The following is a 14,475-nucleotide window of genomic DNA, read 5'->3' on the forward strand; positions in this document are numbered from 1 at the left end:
GGATCTGGACAACATCCAGGCTTGGGCTAATAAATGCTGAGCTTATGATGGAGTTACGGTCATTGATAAAACAGCTTAAATAATTGAGCCTAGGAAGGTGCCCTAAGAAACTCCTGCAGTGATGATCTGTGGCTGAGATTATTGGCCTTCAATGACCACAACCATCTTTATTCATACAGGTATGACTCCAGTCACTGGAGTTTACCGCCGATCCCCACTGTCTTTACTAGGGCTCCTTGATGCACACTCATTTGCATGCTGCCTTGATGTCAAGGGCAGCCACTCTCAGCTCACCTCTGAAATTCAGCTCTTTTGTCCATATTTGGACCAAGTCTGTAATGAGGTCTGGAGCCGAGTGGTCTTTGCGGAACCCAAACTGAACATCGGTGAGCAGGTTATTGATGAGGAAGTACCGCTTGATAGCACTGTTGACAACTCCTTCCATCACTTTGCTGATGATTGAGAGTAGACTGCTAGGGCTGCAATTGGCTGGGTTGGATTTCACCTTCATGTTAGATTCCTGCGCTAAAATGACAGGATCTGGAATTTGGCTACAGTCTTGATTTGTGAAGAACAATATAAATAATTTGTTTTGACAACTCAGCAATTTCCTGATCCTTTTATGTTTCTACCACATTTGTTCCTTTAAAGGCTTAATTAGTCTTTTAACCCTTGTCTGCTGCATACAAAGCTAAAGATATATATATTGGATGCTTCTTGCTCCAATCTACCTTTCTATTGCTTTCCCATTTTTTTAAATACTCATTTGAATTATCTTTGATTCAACCTAATGCTGTTGAGGGCTGTATCTGTAAAATATTATCCTGAGCATTACAGACATGCATGTGTATATTGCACTTTTTAAACTTAAATAGATTATTCTCTCATAATCAACAGTGAGTCTGCACTCCATTTGAACAAAAGTATAACTTTATATACACCTGGTAATATACAGTTGTCCAGGAGTCAAACTGAAATCTATATGACTGTAATTAGAAGTTGGCATCATCCTAATCTTCGGATAGTGGAAGAATCGACACACTATCAGACCATACAACACAGGCTATAAACAACTAAGCTGATTTATTAAAAATGCAAGTTAACAATAGCAGAAAGGTATGTTTCATTTTACAGAAATTCTAACTTACACTTTTTCCTCAGGTACAAAAATAAAAAATACACAACACTTCGCTATCTCTCCAAACCTAACCTGGACCAGTGACAATAAGAATAAACTTGTACATTAGGACTAATCTGTATCCTAAGAGTCTCCTGACTTGCACCTCTATCTCAATAGGCCCAGAAGAACTGGAGTTACAATAGGCTTGGAGGAGAAATACCTCCCAACTCTCAAAGTACAATATAGGACAAAGGCAAATAGTTTTTTTTATAATTAAATAAAGCTGTTAATCATCTATAGAATAGACACACACGCACACATACTCCCTGATGTGTCAGCCAAATAAAAGCTTGATGCACATTCACGTCATCTGCTTTCAACACACCCTTTTGATTCCAGAACAAAGCATTCGGTTGTGTCAAGTGGTTACTTAATTAAGTTGTATATATTAATGAATTTGCAATCAAAATATTTTCACATACAAGCAATGCAATATCTATCATTCCTACGCAATGACAGTTTCCAGACAACCATAAGCCTGTAGAAACAGCAAATTTCAAATGCTCGGTCCTATCTCATAAATAGATATTAAATTGATGGAGATTTTTTAATGATGTGAAATGTGACCAAACTCCCTTTCTGTTACATGTCGCAATGACTGAAGCAGGACAGCGTGGATGACTAATTAAAGCACTAAGTTCTGATTAGTATTTACTATTTCCTTGGGATTACATTACTTTGTTCTGAGTTCACTCACTAAAGACAAATAACAGGAGACAAAATTTAGCATTCCATTCTTATAAAATACTGTAATATAGAAACATAGAAAATAGGTGCAGGAGTAAGCCATTTGGCCCTTCGAGCCTGCACCACCATTCAATATGATCATGGCTGATCATGCAACTTCAGTACCCCTTTCCTGCTTTCTCTCCATACCCCTTCATCCCTTTAGCTGTAAGGGCCACATCTAACTCCCTTTTGAATATATCTAATGAACTGGCCTCAACAACGTCTGTGGTAGAGAGTTCCACTGGTTCACAATTCTCTGAGTGAAGAAGTTTCTCCATCTCGATCCTAATGGCTTACCCCTTATCCTTAGACTGTGACCCCCTGGTTCTGGATTTCCCCAACATCGAGAACATTCTTCCTGCATCTAACCTGTCCAATCCTGTCAGAATTTTATATGTTTCTGTGAGATCCCCTCTCATTCTTCTAAATTCCAGTGAATATAAGCCTAGTCGATCCGGTCTTTCTTCATATGTCAGTCCTGCCATCCTGGGAATCAGTCTGGTGAACCTTCGCTGCACTCCCTCAATAGCAAGAATGTCCTTCCTCAGATTAGGAGACCAAAACTGTACACAATATTTAAGGTTTGGCCTCACCAAGGCCCTGTACAACTGTAGTAAGACCTCCCTGCCCGTATACTGAAATCCTCTTGCTATGAAGGCCAACATACCATTTGTCGTCTTCACTGTCTGCTGTACCTGCATGCCAACTTTCAATGACTGATGTACCATGACACCCAGGTCTCGTTGCACCTCCCCTTTTCCTAATCTGCCACCATTCAGATAATCTGCCTTCCTGTTTTTGCCACCAAAGTGGGTAACCTCACATTTATCCACATTATACTGCATCTGCCATGCATTTGCCCACTCACCTAACCTGTCCAAGTCACCCTGCAGCCTCTTAGTAATAATGTTACTATGCAAGTAAATTGTCTTTAAAACAAAAGCTTGTCAATGGTTGGCTCATCAGAGTTGGCTGTCCCCAGCCTGCCTAAGTATATAGTATGATCTGCAAATGTGACCAATGTTCATTGAGTTCCTGAACCTTAGTTGTTGATATAAATTGGAGTCAATTGGACTGCAGGACTGATGGTTGGGCCCCTTCTCTCTAACTTTACAACTGAGGATCTGTTCTTGCATAATTCCTTTTATTCTGCCATGTTGTTGGTTAATGTAATGCAGAGTTATAGAAAGTGCACCAACAAGGATTTAATCAACATAGAAAGTACCATACACTGGGACTGTAAGAAATAATTAATTTTCTATCTGGAGTCTTGATTCTCATGAGTCTGTTTCTAATCAGATACCCAAGCCCGTTGCTGGAACCCTTGGCGACATTCACATGGCTTCTCACCTTCAGTAGATTTCTGGAATTGTGTTCTTTTCTATTGGCTGAATTTGTGCTGTTAAGTCTTCCTTGTTCCCATCAATCCACAGAAGGTGCTTAATTTCCTGCAACCCCATATCACTCGTCTTACAAGTATATGATGATTATTTACTTTCAGCCAGTTATCTCAAGGTTTTACATTGAATTTCTACCACTAAGTATATGTAGCAGCCTTTTTTTGTGGAACTTTATCAGAGGCTTTCCATTCGACCAGATGTACAACATCTAAAGGCTTTTCACAGTTTACTTGGGATGTCACTTCCCAAAATATTAAGATCAATTACATTAATGCATAAAAATTATTTGTGAGAACAAGTGAGGTGTGAGCTTATATTTGTCCTCATCCATGCCTTTGTTAGCTCCATACCTGACCATTCCAATGCTCTCTGCTTCACAACCGTGTGAGGAAAATCGATGTTGAGCCACATGAGATATTTGGAAGGGTGACATTGGTCAATGAGGTGGTTTTTAAGGAGGAACGTAAAGGACGAGGAGGAGATCGATGGGTTTAGAAAAGTAATTCCATTGAGTGAGTCTTGGGTGGCTTTGCTATGAATGGTAAACTGCTTAAGGAAGAAAATTATGGTGGCAGCAAAATTCCAAGGCAGTTTCTGCAGCCACAGAATTGCAGAACCCTAGGCCCTGAATATATCTGCAACTTGAATGACAATCATAAACACTGAGCAATATTAGCAGTATCTCAAAATGTAACTTTTGTTCTGAATTTTTTTGCAGTATGAAGATTAGCTTAATACATTACAAAAATATTCTCACTTTTTAAAGAGGTATCTTTTGCCCTATAAATACCAGAATATTTTCCATATTTTTAAATCACACCAAATAATCACTGGTGTATGTTTTATTTCAGCTGTGTTGTTGATGAGATGGATTTTTCAGGAATGGAATTAGATGAAGCCCTCAGAAAGTTCCAGGCACACATTCGGGTCCAAGGAGAAGCTCAGAAAGTAGAACGTCTCATTGAGGCTTTCAGGTATTGTGGTTCATGGTCCACATGATTTTTGACGTCAAATGATGAGCGTTCTTGCATACTTACCACATGCAATCAATGTTATTTCTGTGTGACTCTAAGTAACTCAGCAACAGAGTTTTAAGTTGGGTTGCACCTTGTTTCATTGCTCTGCATAAATTTGTTTTCGAACAAAACTAATATTCTTTAGCAGGACCATTGCTGCACAATACAAATGAAAGGAAAGCTAATTTTCTTCAAATATCAAGAGATTTATTTTTGAAATTCTGGTTGTGACTTCAAATAAAATGAAATTGATTATTAATCATTTAGAATTATTATTAATAAATGTGATCAAACCATTTCACATGCAAATTCCATGAACTTTCCATACTACAGTTGCAAATATTGTTCTCAACCTCAAACACATCAATCTGTAAATAACTCAACTTCTGAGCTTATTGTTTAATAATTTCTTATTTGGATTGCAATACAATATTTCAATTGATGTTTACTGTAATGATCAAAGGAATCATTTAAGGTTTTCTGTTTTATCGATTGTGTGAATAGCCCTATTTAATTTGATCAAATCTTACCTAAAAGTTGGAGACCTTCTGGCTCAACACATTTGGTTTTGTACTTTGTATATTGCCATTAGCTGCAATTTATACTGAGTATGATGCGTTCCCCTTGGAAGCTTAGATTTTATGACCACTTGATAACTGCTTCCTGCTCCCCGGCCTGCTCCATTCCTGGATTATTCCCTTGTTCATCTAGTTCTTGCCTATTTAATCTAACTTATCGGCTTGATTTTCTACCTGGACAAGCTCTTCCTTCTGTTTTTACTCCCCCACCCATTCCCGGCGAGGCGACGATTACATTTCTCAGTTTCATTTTTGCTATCAACTCAAAGTGAAAGTGTACTCTAGAATAGGAATTTCCCAATCTAATGCCAAGAAGCTGAGAAATCTTAACAAATTGCTTCCTCTGTATGCCAGTAAGAGATATTTTGGATATTCCAATGAAAGGGGCTGGCACGGGGGTCGGTGTGTTTTTATGTATGATTCTTGCATTCATCTTTATCTGCCATGAAAAACTTAGAAACACAAACCAAAACATAGAAGACAGATATATTCTTAGCTTTTACTACTTTGCTGTATTAGCATTATGCTGAATATTTGCATACCACTGTGGGATTTCAAATGTGAATGAGGATCTTCAGGAATTAAGATCTTAGAAATGTGGAGTAGCTGGGAAGGGGAAGGTGATCTCAGAGTCAAGGAGCTTCAGCACCTTGGAACATGAAGCAGGTCGGAGTGGATAAAGCCCTGTCCTGTTGACTCCAAATGCCTTCCACTGTGTTCTAAAAGAAAATTCCAATCAATGTTTTGGGATCAGCCAGTGACTTTTCACATCTTTGATTTTAGGAAAGGTTACATTTCATTGCAAGGCTTTCTTAATGTCTGTGATCGAATAGATTATGCAACCCATTCTGTTTTCTGTGTATGTCTGACATAGGGAGGGATTGTGTGCATGCGTGTGGGAAGAGCAACCTGCAATCTCAAATATAAAAACCACCATCATAAGGGAATTTTAAAAATTGTAAAATATCACGCAGAGTAACTTTGATCATTTTTACAAAACCAATTGCAAAAATTCATAATTTGATTTTCGGTACATCTGTTATGTTTCTGTCTGAGCAAGTGTAGAATTAAAACTGCTGTGGCTTCTGTTGTTCCTAAAATATGGTACCATTTCTCAAACTCAATGATAGAAATCACAATCAACTGGAATTTTTTTGTCCCATTGATTGATCTGTTCTAGCTCTCTTTCAATGAGATATTTTGCCTCTGCTGCTTCTCTCTCCACACCCTTCCCCTTTGTCACCAAGCCAAGCTGTTCTTCAGTCTCCTCCATGTCTTGCACTCGGGTTTCTCTCCTGACTACAGTCATGTAATCTCCAACCTCATCCGTTGCGTGAGACCCACTGCAAACATTGGAACAGCTTCCACATGTTCTTATGACACCCAGCTCTACTTCTCCACCACTTGTCCCAACCCGTCCACTTCCTCTATGCTGTCAGACTGCTCGTTCGCCTCCATCAGTGTCTCAGCCTATCTGCTGCTGAAAACCTCATCCATGCTTTCTTCACCTCCAAACTTGACTGATCTAATGCTCTCCTGGCCAGCTTCCCATTCTCCACCCTCCATGAACTTCAGCTCATTCAAAAATATGTTGAGCATGTCCGATCCCACACCAAGTCCCGCTCATCCATCACCCCTGTGCTCATTAACCTCCCTGTTCCCCAATGCCCCAAATTTAAAATTACCATCCTTATTTTTAAATCCCAGGATGGCCTTGCCCTCCTTATCTCTGTAACCTTCATTGAATGTCAAGCACATTGGGATACCTTGAAGTTGTGACAGGTACATATGTAAACACAAGTTATTTTCCATTTCTTTTTCCTTCTCTTCCATTTTCTTTTTCTTTTTCTTTTTAATTCTCCATTTGTGCATCAAGTATTCGCAGCTGCCATGGTTGTGTGAATGCGGTTTAGGGTTGCCCATAGCCTTTGCGAAAGATCGAAGCCAGGGATCTTCTGCATTGGTTCTTCATGAGATGTTTGTTTGTGACTTCTTGTGAACTCCATTCGGCTTTCCAAGCATCATCAGGGTTGAAGTCACATTGTCAAAGTTTAAGTGCGTGGGTCCAAAAGGGCTTGCACGGCTGCAAACGGTGGTGAGGGAAGTTGTTGCTGGTGGGTGGACACGTACGCTTATGCGCTCTGACATGTACATTGATACATTCACACGTATACACATACCGCTCCTTGATCTTTACTGCAGTGAAGTCATTCTTTTTCACTGATGTGGCCGTCACAGGCATATGCTGTAATAAAGTTGTTCTAGTTTGACATCTGTAATACGGAAAACTATTATTGATCATCTTTCTGATACTTTCACTGGACATAATGGCATTTTTATTGCATCACAATCATATTTACTAGTTTGAAAATAAAACCACAGCAGCAAATATAGTTTTGTATACCAAAAATAAAGCCTATGTGTACTAATGAAAGTAATAGATGATTACTTGTGACATTTAATTTTCCTTTGATCCTGAGGAATCTCTATTGTACGTGTTACTGACACCTCGATTATAATAATTTCACTGTATATAACATGCGATATCTTCTATCCTCTATTGTAGCCAACGCTACTGTATCTGCAATTCTGGGGTTGTGCGACAGTTCCGAAATCCTGATACCATCTTCATCCTCGCCTTTGCAATCATTTTGCTGAACACAGACATGTATAGCCCCAATGTGAAACCAGAACGCAAAATGAAACTGGAAGACTTTGTCAAGAATTTGCGAGGTTAGTGGCACTGAAATACTTTCTTTGAATTGTTACTTTCTTGAACTGGCCACTGATTTTTTTTTTTCATGTTAGTTCCATCCATTACCATGATGGGGTCCTGTGACTACATTGTAGATCAGTCATGTACAGGGCCACTGTACAGCAAAATTCTAAAAGGACAAAGGGTGTTAAAAAAACAAGCCTGAAGGCTTTGTGTCTTAATGCAAGGAGTATCTGTAATAAGGTGGATGAATTAACTGTGCAAATAGATGTTAACAAATATGATGTGATTGGGATTACGGAGACGTGGCTCCAGGATGATCAGGGCTGGGAACTCAACATCCAGGGATATTCAACATTCAGGAAGGATAGAATAAAAGGAAAAGGAGGTGGGGTAGCAGTGCTGGTTAAAGAGGAGATTAATGCAATAGTTAGGAAGGACATTAGCTTGGATGATGTGGAATCTATATGGGTAGAGCTGCAGAACACCAAAGGGCAAAAAATGTTAGTGGGAGTTGTGTACAGACCTCCAAACAGTAGTAGTGATGTTGGGGAGGGCATCAAACAGGAAATTAGGGGTGCATACAATAAGGGTGCAGCAGTTATAATGGGTGACTTTAATATGCACATAGATTGGGCTAACCAAACTGGAAGCAATACGGTGGAGGAGGATTTCCTGGAGTGCATAAGGAATGGTTTTCTAGACCAATATGTTGAGGAACCAACTAGGGGGGAGGCCATCTTAGACTGGGTGTTGTGCAATGAGAGAGGATTAATTAGCAATCTCGTTGTGCGAGGCTCCTTGGGGAAGAGTGACCATAATATGGTGGAATTCTGCATTAGGATGGAGAATGAAACAGTTAATTAGGAGACCATGGTCCAGAACTTAAAGAAGGCTAACTTTGAAGGTATGAGGCATGAATTGGCTAGGATAGATTGGCGAATGATAGTTAAGGGGTTGACTGTGGATGGGCAATGGCAGACATTTAGAGACCGCATGGATGAACTACAACAATTGTACATTCCTGTCTGGCGTAAAAATAAAAAAGCGAAGGTGGCTCAACCGTGGTTATCAAGGGAAATCAGGGATAGTATTAAAGCCAAGGAAGTGGCATACATATTGGCCAGAAATAGCAGTGAACCCGGAGACTGGGAGAAATTTAGAACTCAGCAGAGGAGGACAAAGGGTTTGATTAGGGCAGGGAAAATGGAGTACGAGAAGAAGCTTGCAGGGAACATTAAGACGGATTGCAAAAGTTTCGATAGATATGTAAAGAGAAAAAGGTTAGTAAAGACAAACGTAGGTCCCCTGCAGTCAGAATCAGGGGATGTCATAACTGGGAACAAAGAAATGGCAGACCAATTGAACAAGTACTTTGGTTCGGTATTCACTGAGGAGGACACAAACAACCTTCCGGATATAAAAGGGGTCAGAGGGTCTAATAAGGAGGAGGAACTGAGGGAAATCTTTATTAGTCGGGAAATTGTGTTGGGGAAATTGATGGGATTGAAGGCCGATAAATCCCCAGGGCCTGATGGACTGCATCCCAGAGTACTTAAGGAGGTGGCCTTGGAAATAGCGGATGCATTGACAGTCATTTTCCAACATTCCATTGACTCTGGATCAGTTCCTATCGAGTGGAGGGTAGCCAATGTGACCCCACTTTTTAAAAAAGGAGGGAGAGAGAAAACAGAGAATTATAGACCGGTCAGCCTGACATCGGTAGTGGGTAAAATGATGGAATCAATTATTAAGGATGTCACAGCAGCGCATTTGGAAAGAGGTGACATGATAGGTCCAAGTCAGCATGGATTTGTGAAAGGGAAATCATGCTTGACAAATCTTCTGGAATTTTTTGAGGATGTTTCCAGTAGAGTGGCCAAGGGAGAACCAGTTGATGTGGAATATTTGGACTTTCAGAAGGCTTTCGACAAGGTCCCACACAAGAGATTAATGTGCAAAGTTAAAGCACCTGGGATTGGGGGTAGTGTGCTGACATGGATTGAGAACTGGTTGTCAGACAGGAAGCAAAGAGTAGGAGTAAATGGGTACTTTTCAGAATGGCAGGCGGTGACTAGTGGGGTATCGCAAGGTTCTGTGCTGGGGCCCCAGCTGTTTACACTGTACATTAATGATTTAGACGAGGGGATTAAATGTAGTATCTCCAAATTTGCGGATGACACTAAGTTAGGTGGCAGTGTGAGCTGCGAGGAGGATGCTATGAGGCTGCAGAGCGACTTGGATAGATTAGGTGAGTGGGCAAATGCATGGCAGATGAAGTATACTGTGGATAAATGTGAGGTTATCCACTTTGGTGATAAAAACAGAGAGACAGACTATTATCTGAATGGTGACAGATTAGGAAAAGGGGAGGTGCAACGAGACCTGGGTGTCATGGTACATCAGTCATTGAAGGTTGGCATGCAGGTACAGCAGGCGGTTAAGAAAGCAAATGGCATGTTGGCCTTCATAGCAAGGGGATTTGAGTACAGGGGCAGGGAGGTGTTGCTACAGTTGTACAGGGCCTTGGTGAGGCCACACCTGGAGTATTGTGTACAGTATTGGTCTCCTAACCTGAGGAAGGACATTCTTGCTATTGAGGGAGTGCAGCGAAGGTTCACCAGACTGATTCCCGGGATGGCGGGACTGACATATCATGAAAGACTGGAACAACTGGGCTTGTATTCACTGGACTTCAGAAGAATGAGAGGGGACCTCATAGAAACGTTTAAAATTCTGACGGGTTTAGACAGGTTAGATGCAGGAAGAATGTTCCCAATGTTGGGGAAGTCCAGAACTCGGGGTCACAGTCTAAGGATAAGGGATAAGCCATTTAGGACCGAGATGAGGAGAAACTTCTTCACCCAGAGAGTGGTGAACCTGTGGAATTCTCTACCACAGAAAGTAGTTGAGGCTAATTCACTAAATATATTCAAAAGGGAGTTAGATTAAGTCCTTACTACTCGAGGGATCAAGGGGTATGGCGAGAAAGCAGGAATGGGATACTGAAGTTGCATGTTCAGCCATGAACTCATTGAATGGCGGTGCAGGCTCGAAGAGCTGAATGGCCTACTCCTGCACCTATTTTCTATGTTTCTATGTAATATTGGACAAATAGCCAAACTCGGCACTAGGAAACATGATCTTTGGATCGGTGCTAAAAGACCTGTCAAGGCAAACCTTGACAGATCGCAATTTCCGGAATTTTCCAGTACATATGCCATCATGGGGAATGAAAAGTCAGGGCCATTGTTTTAATTCAGGTTCTGAGAGTTTGTAAACTTGATGCTGACATTTATGGTGTTTGGGTCTATTTTCAGTAGCCCAACAAAAGACTGGTAAATCCACTTTTACTGAGATGTACATCATAGGCAGTCTCTCAGAATCGAGGAAGACTTGCTTCCACTCTAAAAATGAGTCCTTAGGTGGCTGACCAATCCAATACGAGAACCAAAGTCCCTGTCACAGATGCGACAGATAGTCGTTGAGGGAAAAGGAGGGTGAGACAGGTTTGCCGCACGCTCTTTCCGCTGCCTGCGCTTGATTTCTGCATGCTCTCGCCGATGAGACTCGAGATGCTCAGCGCCCTCCTGGATGCACTTCCTCCACTTAGGGCAGTCTTTGGCCAGGGACTCCCAGATGTCAGTGGGGATGTTGCACTTTATCAGGGAAGCTTTGAAGGTGTCCTTGTAGAATTTCCTCTGCCCACCTTTGGCTCGTTTGCAGTGAAGGAGTTCAGAGTCGAGTGCTTGCTTTGGGAGTCTCGTGTCTGGCATGCGAACAATATGGCCTGCGGAGCTGATCAAGTGTGGTCAGTGCTTCAATGCTGGGTATGTCGGCTTGGTCGAGGACGCTAACGTTGGTGCATCTGTCCTCCCAGGGGATTTGTAAGATCTTGCGGAGACATCGTTGATATTTCTCCAGCGACTTGTGGTGTCTACATGGTCCATGTCTCTGAGCCATACAGGAGGGTGGGTATTACTACAGCGCTGTAGACCATGAGCTTGGTGGAAGATTTGAGGGCCTGGTCTTCAAACACTCTTTTCCTCAGGTGGCCGAAGGCTGCACTGGCGCACTGGAGGCGGTGTTGAATCTCGTCGTCACTGTTTGCTCTTGTTGATCAGAGGCTCCCAAGGTATAGGAAATGGTCCATGTTGTCCAGGGCCACGCCATGGATCGTGATGACTGGGGGGCAGTGCTATGCGACGAGGTGTATAATCCTGCCACTGAGCTACAGAAAATTTATGTAGCAGCATAAACACAGACTCTGATCTCTTGGAATTCAAATTAAAAGAACGATATAAGAACAGCTCGAATATGTATCACTACTGGTACAGTGGACACCAGCCGAGCTGAATCATTGGAAGTGTTGAAAACCAGTTGTTAAATTAAAATGGCCATCTGCTCACCACCTGTGCCATATAGATCACAATTTGTTCAATTTAAAGACAGTTATTTTATCTTCTTTTAATTGTGATGTAATTTGTCAAATATGTTTAAAATGTTAATGTATCCCACCTGTTTATGCAAACCATGGTATTGCAGCTGAGTCCACTTATGTGTATTGGTTAAGTTGAAAAATAAATTGAGAACTCTGAAGTTTAAATACTTTAAGGATATATATTTGCTACATGTTTAGCTCGCATAAGGTGAAAGTGCAAAGAAGAATTGCAGAGATATTGACATTACACAGGCAAGTTGCAAAGCTTTGAAGATATTTGAAAGACATGCAGACAAATTGGGAGTAATGATGGGGGTAGAACTAGAGCCGCCTTCAGCCTGAGGTTAGTCAAACCCGTCAAGCTACATGGATATAGATGATGGAATGACGAGAAGCAGTGATGGAATGTAGACCTGGACTGGTGGTGAGCAATTGAATGCAGAAATAATGAAAGGAAGAAGATAAATGCAGACAGTAGCTAATAGAAAAGTTAGAGTGCAAATAGGTACAATTGTTTTGTTCCACCTACAACTAGGAGTTATCTGAAGCAAGATTAAAAAAATATGAATCAGATAGAAAATGTTTACTGAAGGTGGAATAATCAGATGCTTATGGCAGTAATTGATCGAAAATGAAGTACCCATATCACTCTGATTGACAGTGTAGGCAGCTACAGGCCCAACATTTATCTTGTGTATTATGAAATCCAGGAAGGAAAAATATACAAAATTTCAAAGCAACTGTAATATTAAATGTTTTTTTCTGATAGACCTAATGTACATGAAATGAATAAGTTTAAAAACGGCAGCATGTTTGAAAAATCACAATCGTGAAACAGGACTCCTAAAGAGTTTTAATAATCATTTTTAATGTTCATCTTACTAACTTTGTTACCTGTTCCACAGCTAATACCTGCATTGTTGTAATTCAGGGAAGTTTGGCTTCTTTTTGTCTGCTCACCTTTGGCTCGTTTGCCATGAAGGAGTTTCGAGTAGAGCGTTTGCTTTGGGAATCTCGTGTCTGGCAATGCTGGGGATGTTGGCCTGATCGAGGACGATAGTGTTGGTGCGTCTGTCCTCCCAGAGATTTTGTAGGATCTTGCGGTGACATCGTTGGTGGTATTTCTCCAGCGACTTGAGGTGTCCAATGTACATAGTCCATGTCTGAGCCATACAGGAGGGCGGGTATTACTACAACCCTATAGACCATGAGCTTGGTGGCAGATTTGAGGGCCTGGTCTTCGAACACTCTTTTCCTCAGGCAGCCCAAGGCTGCACTGGAGGCAGTGTTGAATCTCGTCATCAAGTGTCTGCTCTTGTTGATAAGAAGCTCCTGAGATATGGGAAATGGTCCCCGTTGTCCAGGGCCGCGCCGTGGATCTTGATGACTCGGGCCTAGACAGCGAGTGTTAGCAAGCCAATAGAGGTCACAACAGCCAAGCCTAACTCTGCCCTCATTAGATAAGTATATATGCACACTTTCCAGCTAGGTCATTTGATAACTGTCAAGAGCAGAAACCTTGGGTAGTTTCCTCCCACTGAGGCTAACTGTAGCACCCATAAACTAACTATCACCCTGATTATATTTTTGCAGATAAATGTAACCATTTTCTTTAAGTTTAGACCTACATTAAATTGAGAAGTTTATTAATTATATTACAATTCTACTGTACATAAAACTGTAGCAGCAAAATCTGATCTGTACCGATTACCTTGTAATACTTTGGAGCGAAGACCACCCTTCACCTGTAAGAACAGAAGTATGATAGATAACTCCATTTTGGAGCAAACAGGATACTAACCAGATTGTTGTGTTCTGCAGGGGTGGATGATGGAGAAGACATCCCTCGAGAAATGCTTATAGGAATTTATGAACGAATCCGCAAAAGGGAACTCAAGACCAATGAGGACCACGTGTCTCAGGTTCAGAAGGTTGAGAAGTTGATCGTAGGAAAGAAACCAGTAAGTTCCTATGCATTCAAACTATAGCAGATTAGAATGTTATTTGAGTAATAGTGGGGTTGGGAGTGTAGGTTAACAGTTTAGATGAAGTCACTCAATAAAAATGTTCTCAGTACAGGTCTGAACCATGGGTGTTAGACATTTCATCTGAAAACATTCCATTTGTATCAGCACATTGTTCTGCAATTGATCCATTTTTGGAAATAATTTCAAGTTATTTCCCATGAAAGACAATTCCCTATTTAAATTGCAACTGCAGTTCTGAAAATTTGCTTAGTGGTGCGTACTAATCAGTGCAATATCTGCACTCAGACAGTCGTGGTCAGTTAACTTCGGATATGGTTTGCTCATAGCAGTGTGTTCCGTGCATGCTCTTACTTTAATCTGGTAGAATTTTTTTAAAGCTTTTTTTTAATATTCTGGTTTTCTTGCGCAGCTCTCCAATTCAAATTAT

At 41.0% G+C, this 14,475-nt stretch overlaps 1 protein-coding gene across 1 annotated transcript in view; it reads left to right on the plus strand.

Annotated features, from left to right (window-relative positions):
• Positions 1-14,475, plus strand: part of LOC139277203 (IQ motif and SEC7 domain-containing protein 1-like) — a 241,826-nt gene that overhangs the window by 192,281 nt on the left and 35,070 nt on the right. The window contains exons 5-7 of the mRNA XM_070895348.1: positions 4,161-4,283; positions 7,470-7,636; positions 13,882-14,021. Of these exons, the coding sequence (XP_070751449.1) occupies positions 4,161-4,283; positions 7,470-7,636; positions 13,882-14,021 (430 nt within the window). The remainder of the gene's footprint in view (positions 1-4,160; positions 4,284-7,469; positions 7,637-13,881; positions 14,022-14,475) is intronic.

The sequence above is a fragment of the Pristiophorus japonicus genome, chromosome 12 (genome assembly GCF_044704955.1).
Source record: "Pristiophorus japonicus isolate sPriJap1 chromosome 12, sPriJap1.hap1, whole genome shotgun sequence".
In the NCBI taxonomy this organism is placed as follows: domain Eukaryota; kingdom Metazoa; phylum Chordata; class Chondrichthyes; family Pristiophoridae; genus Pristiophorus; species Pristiophorus japonicus.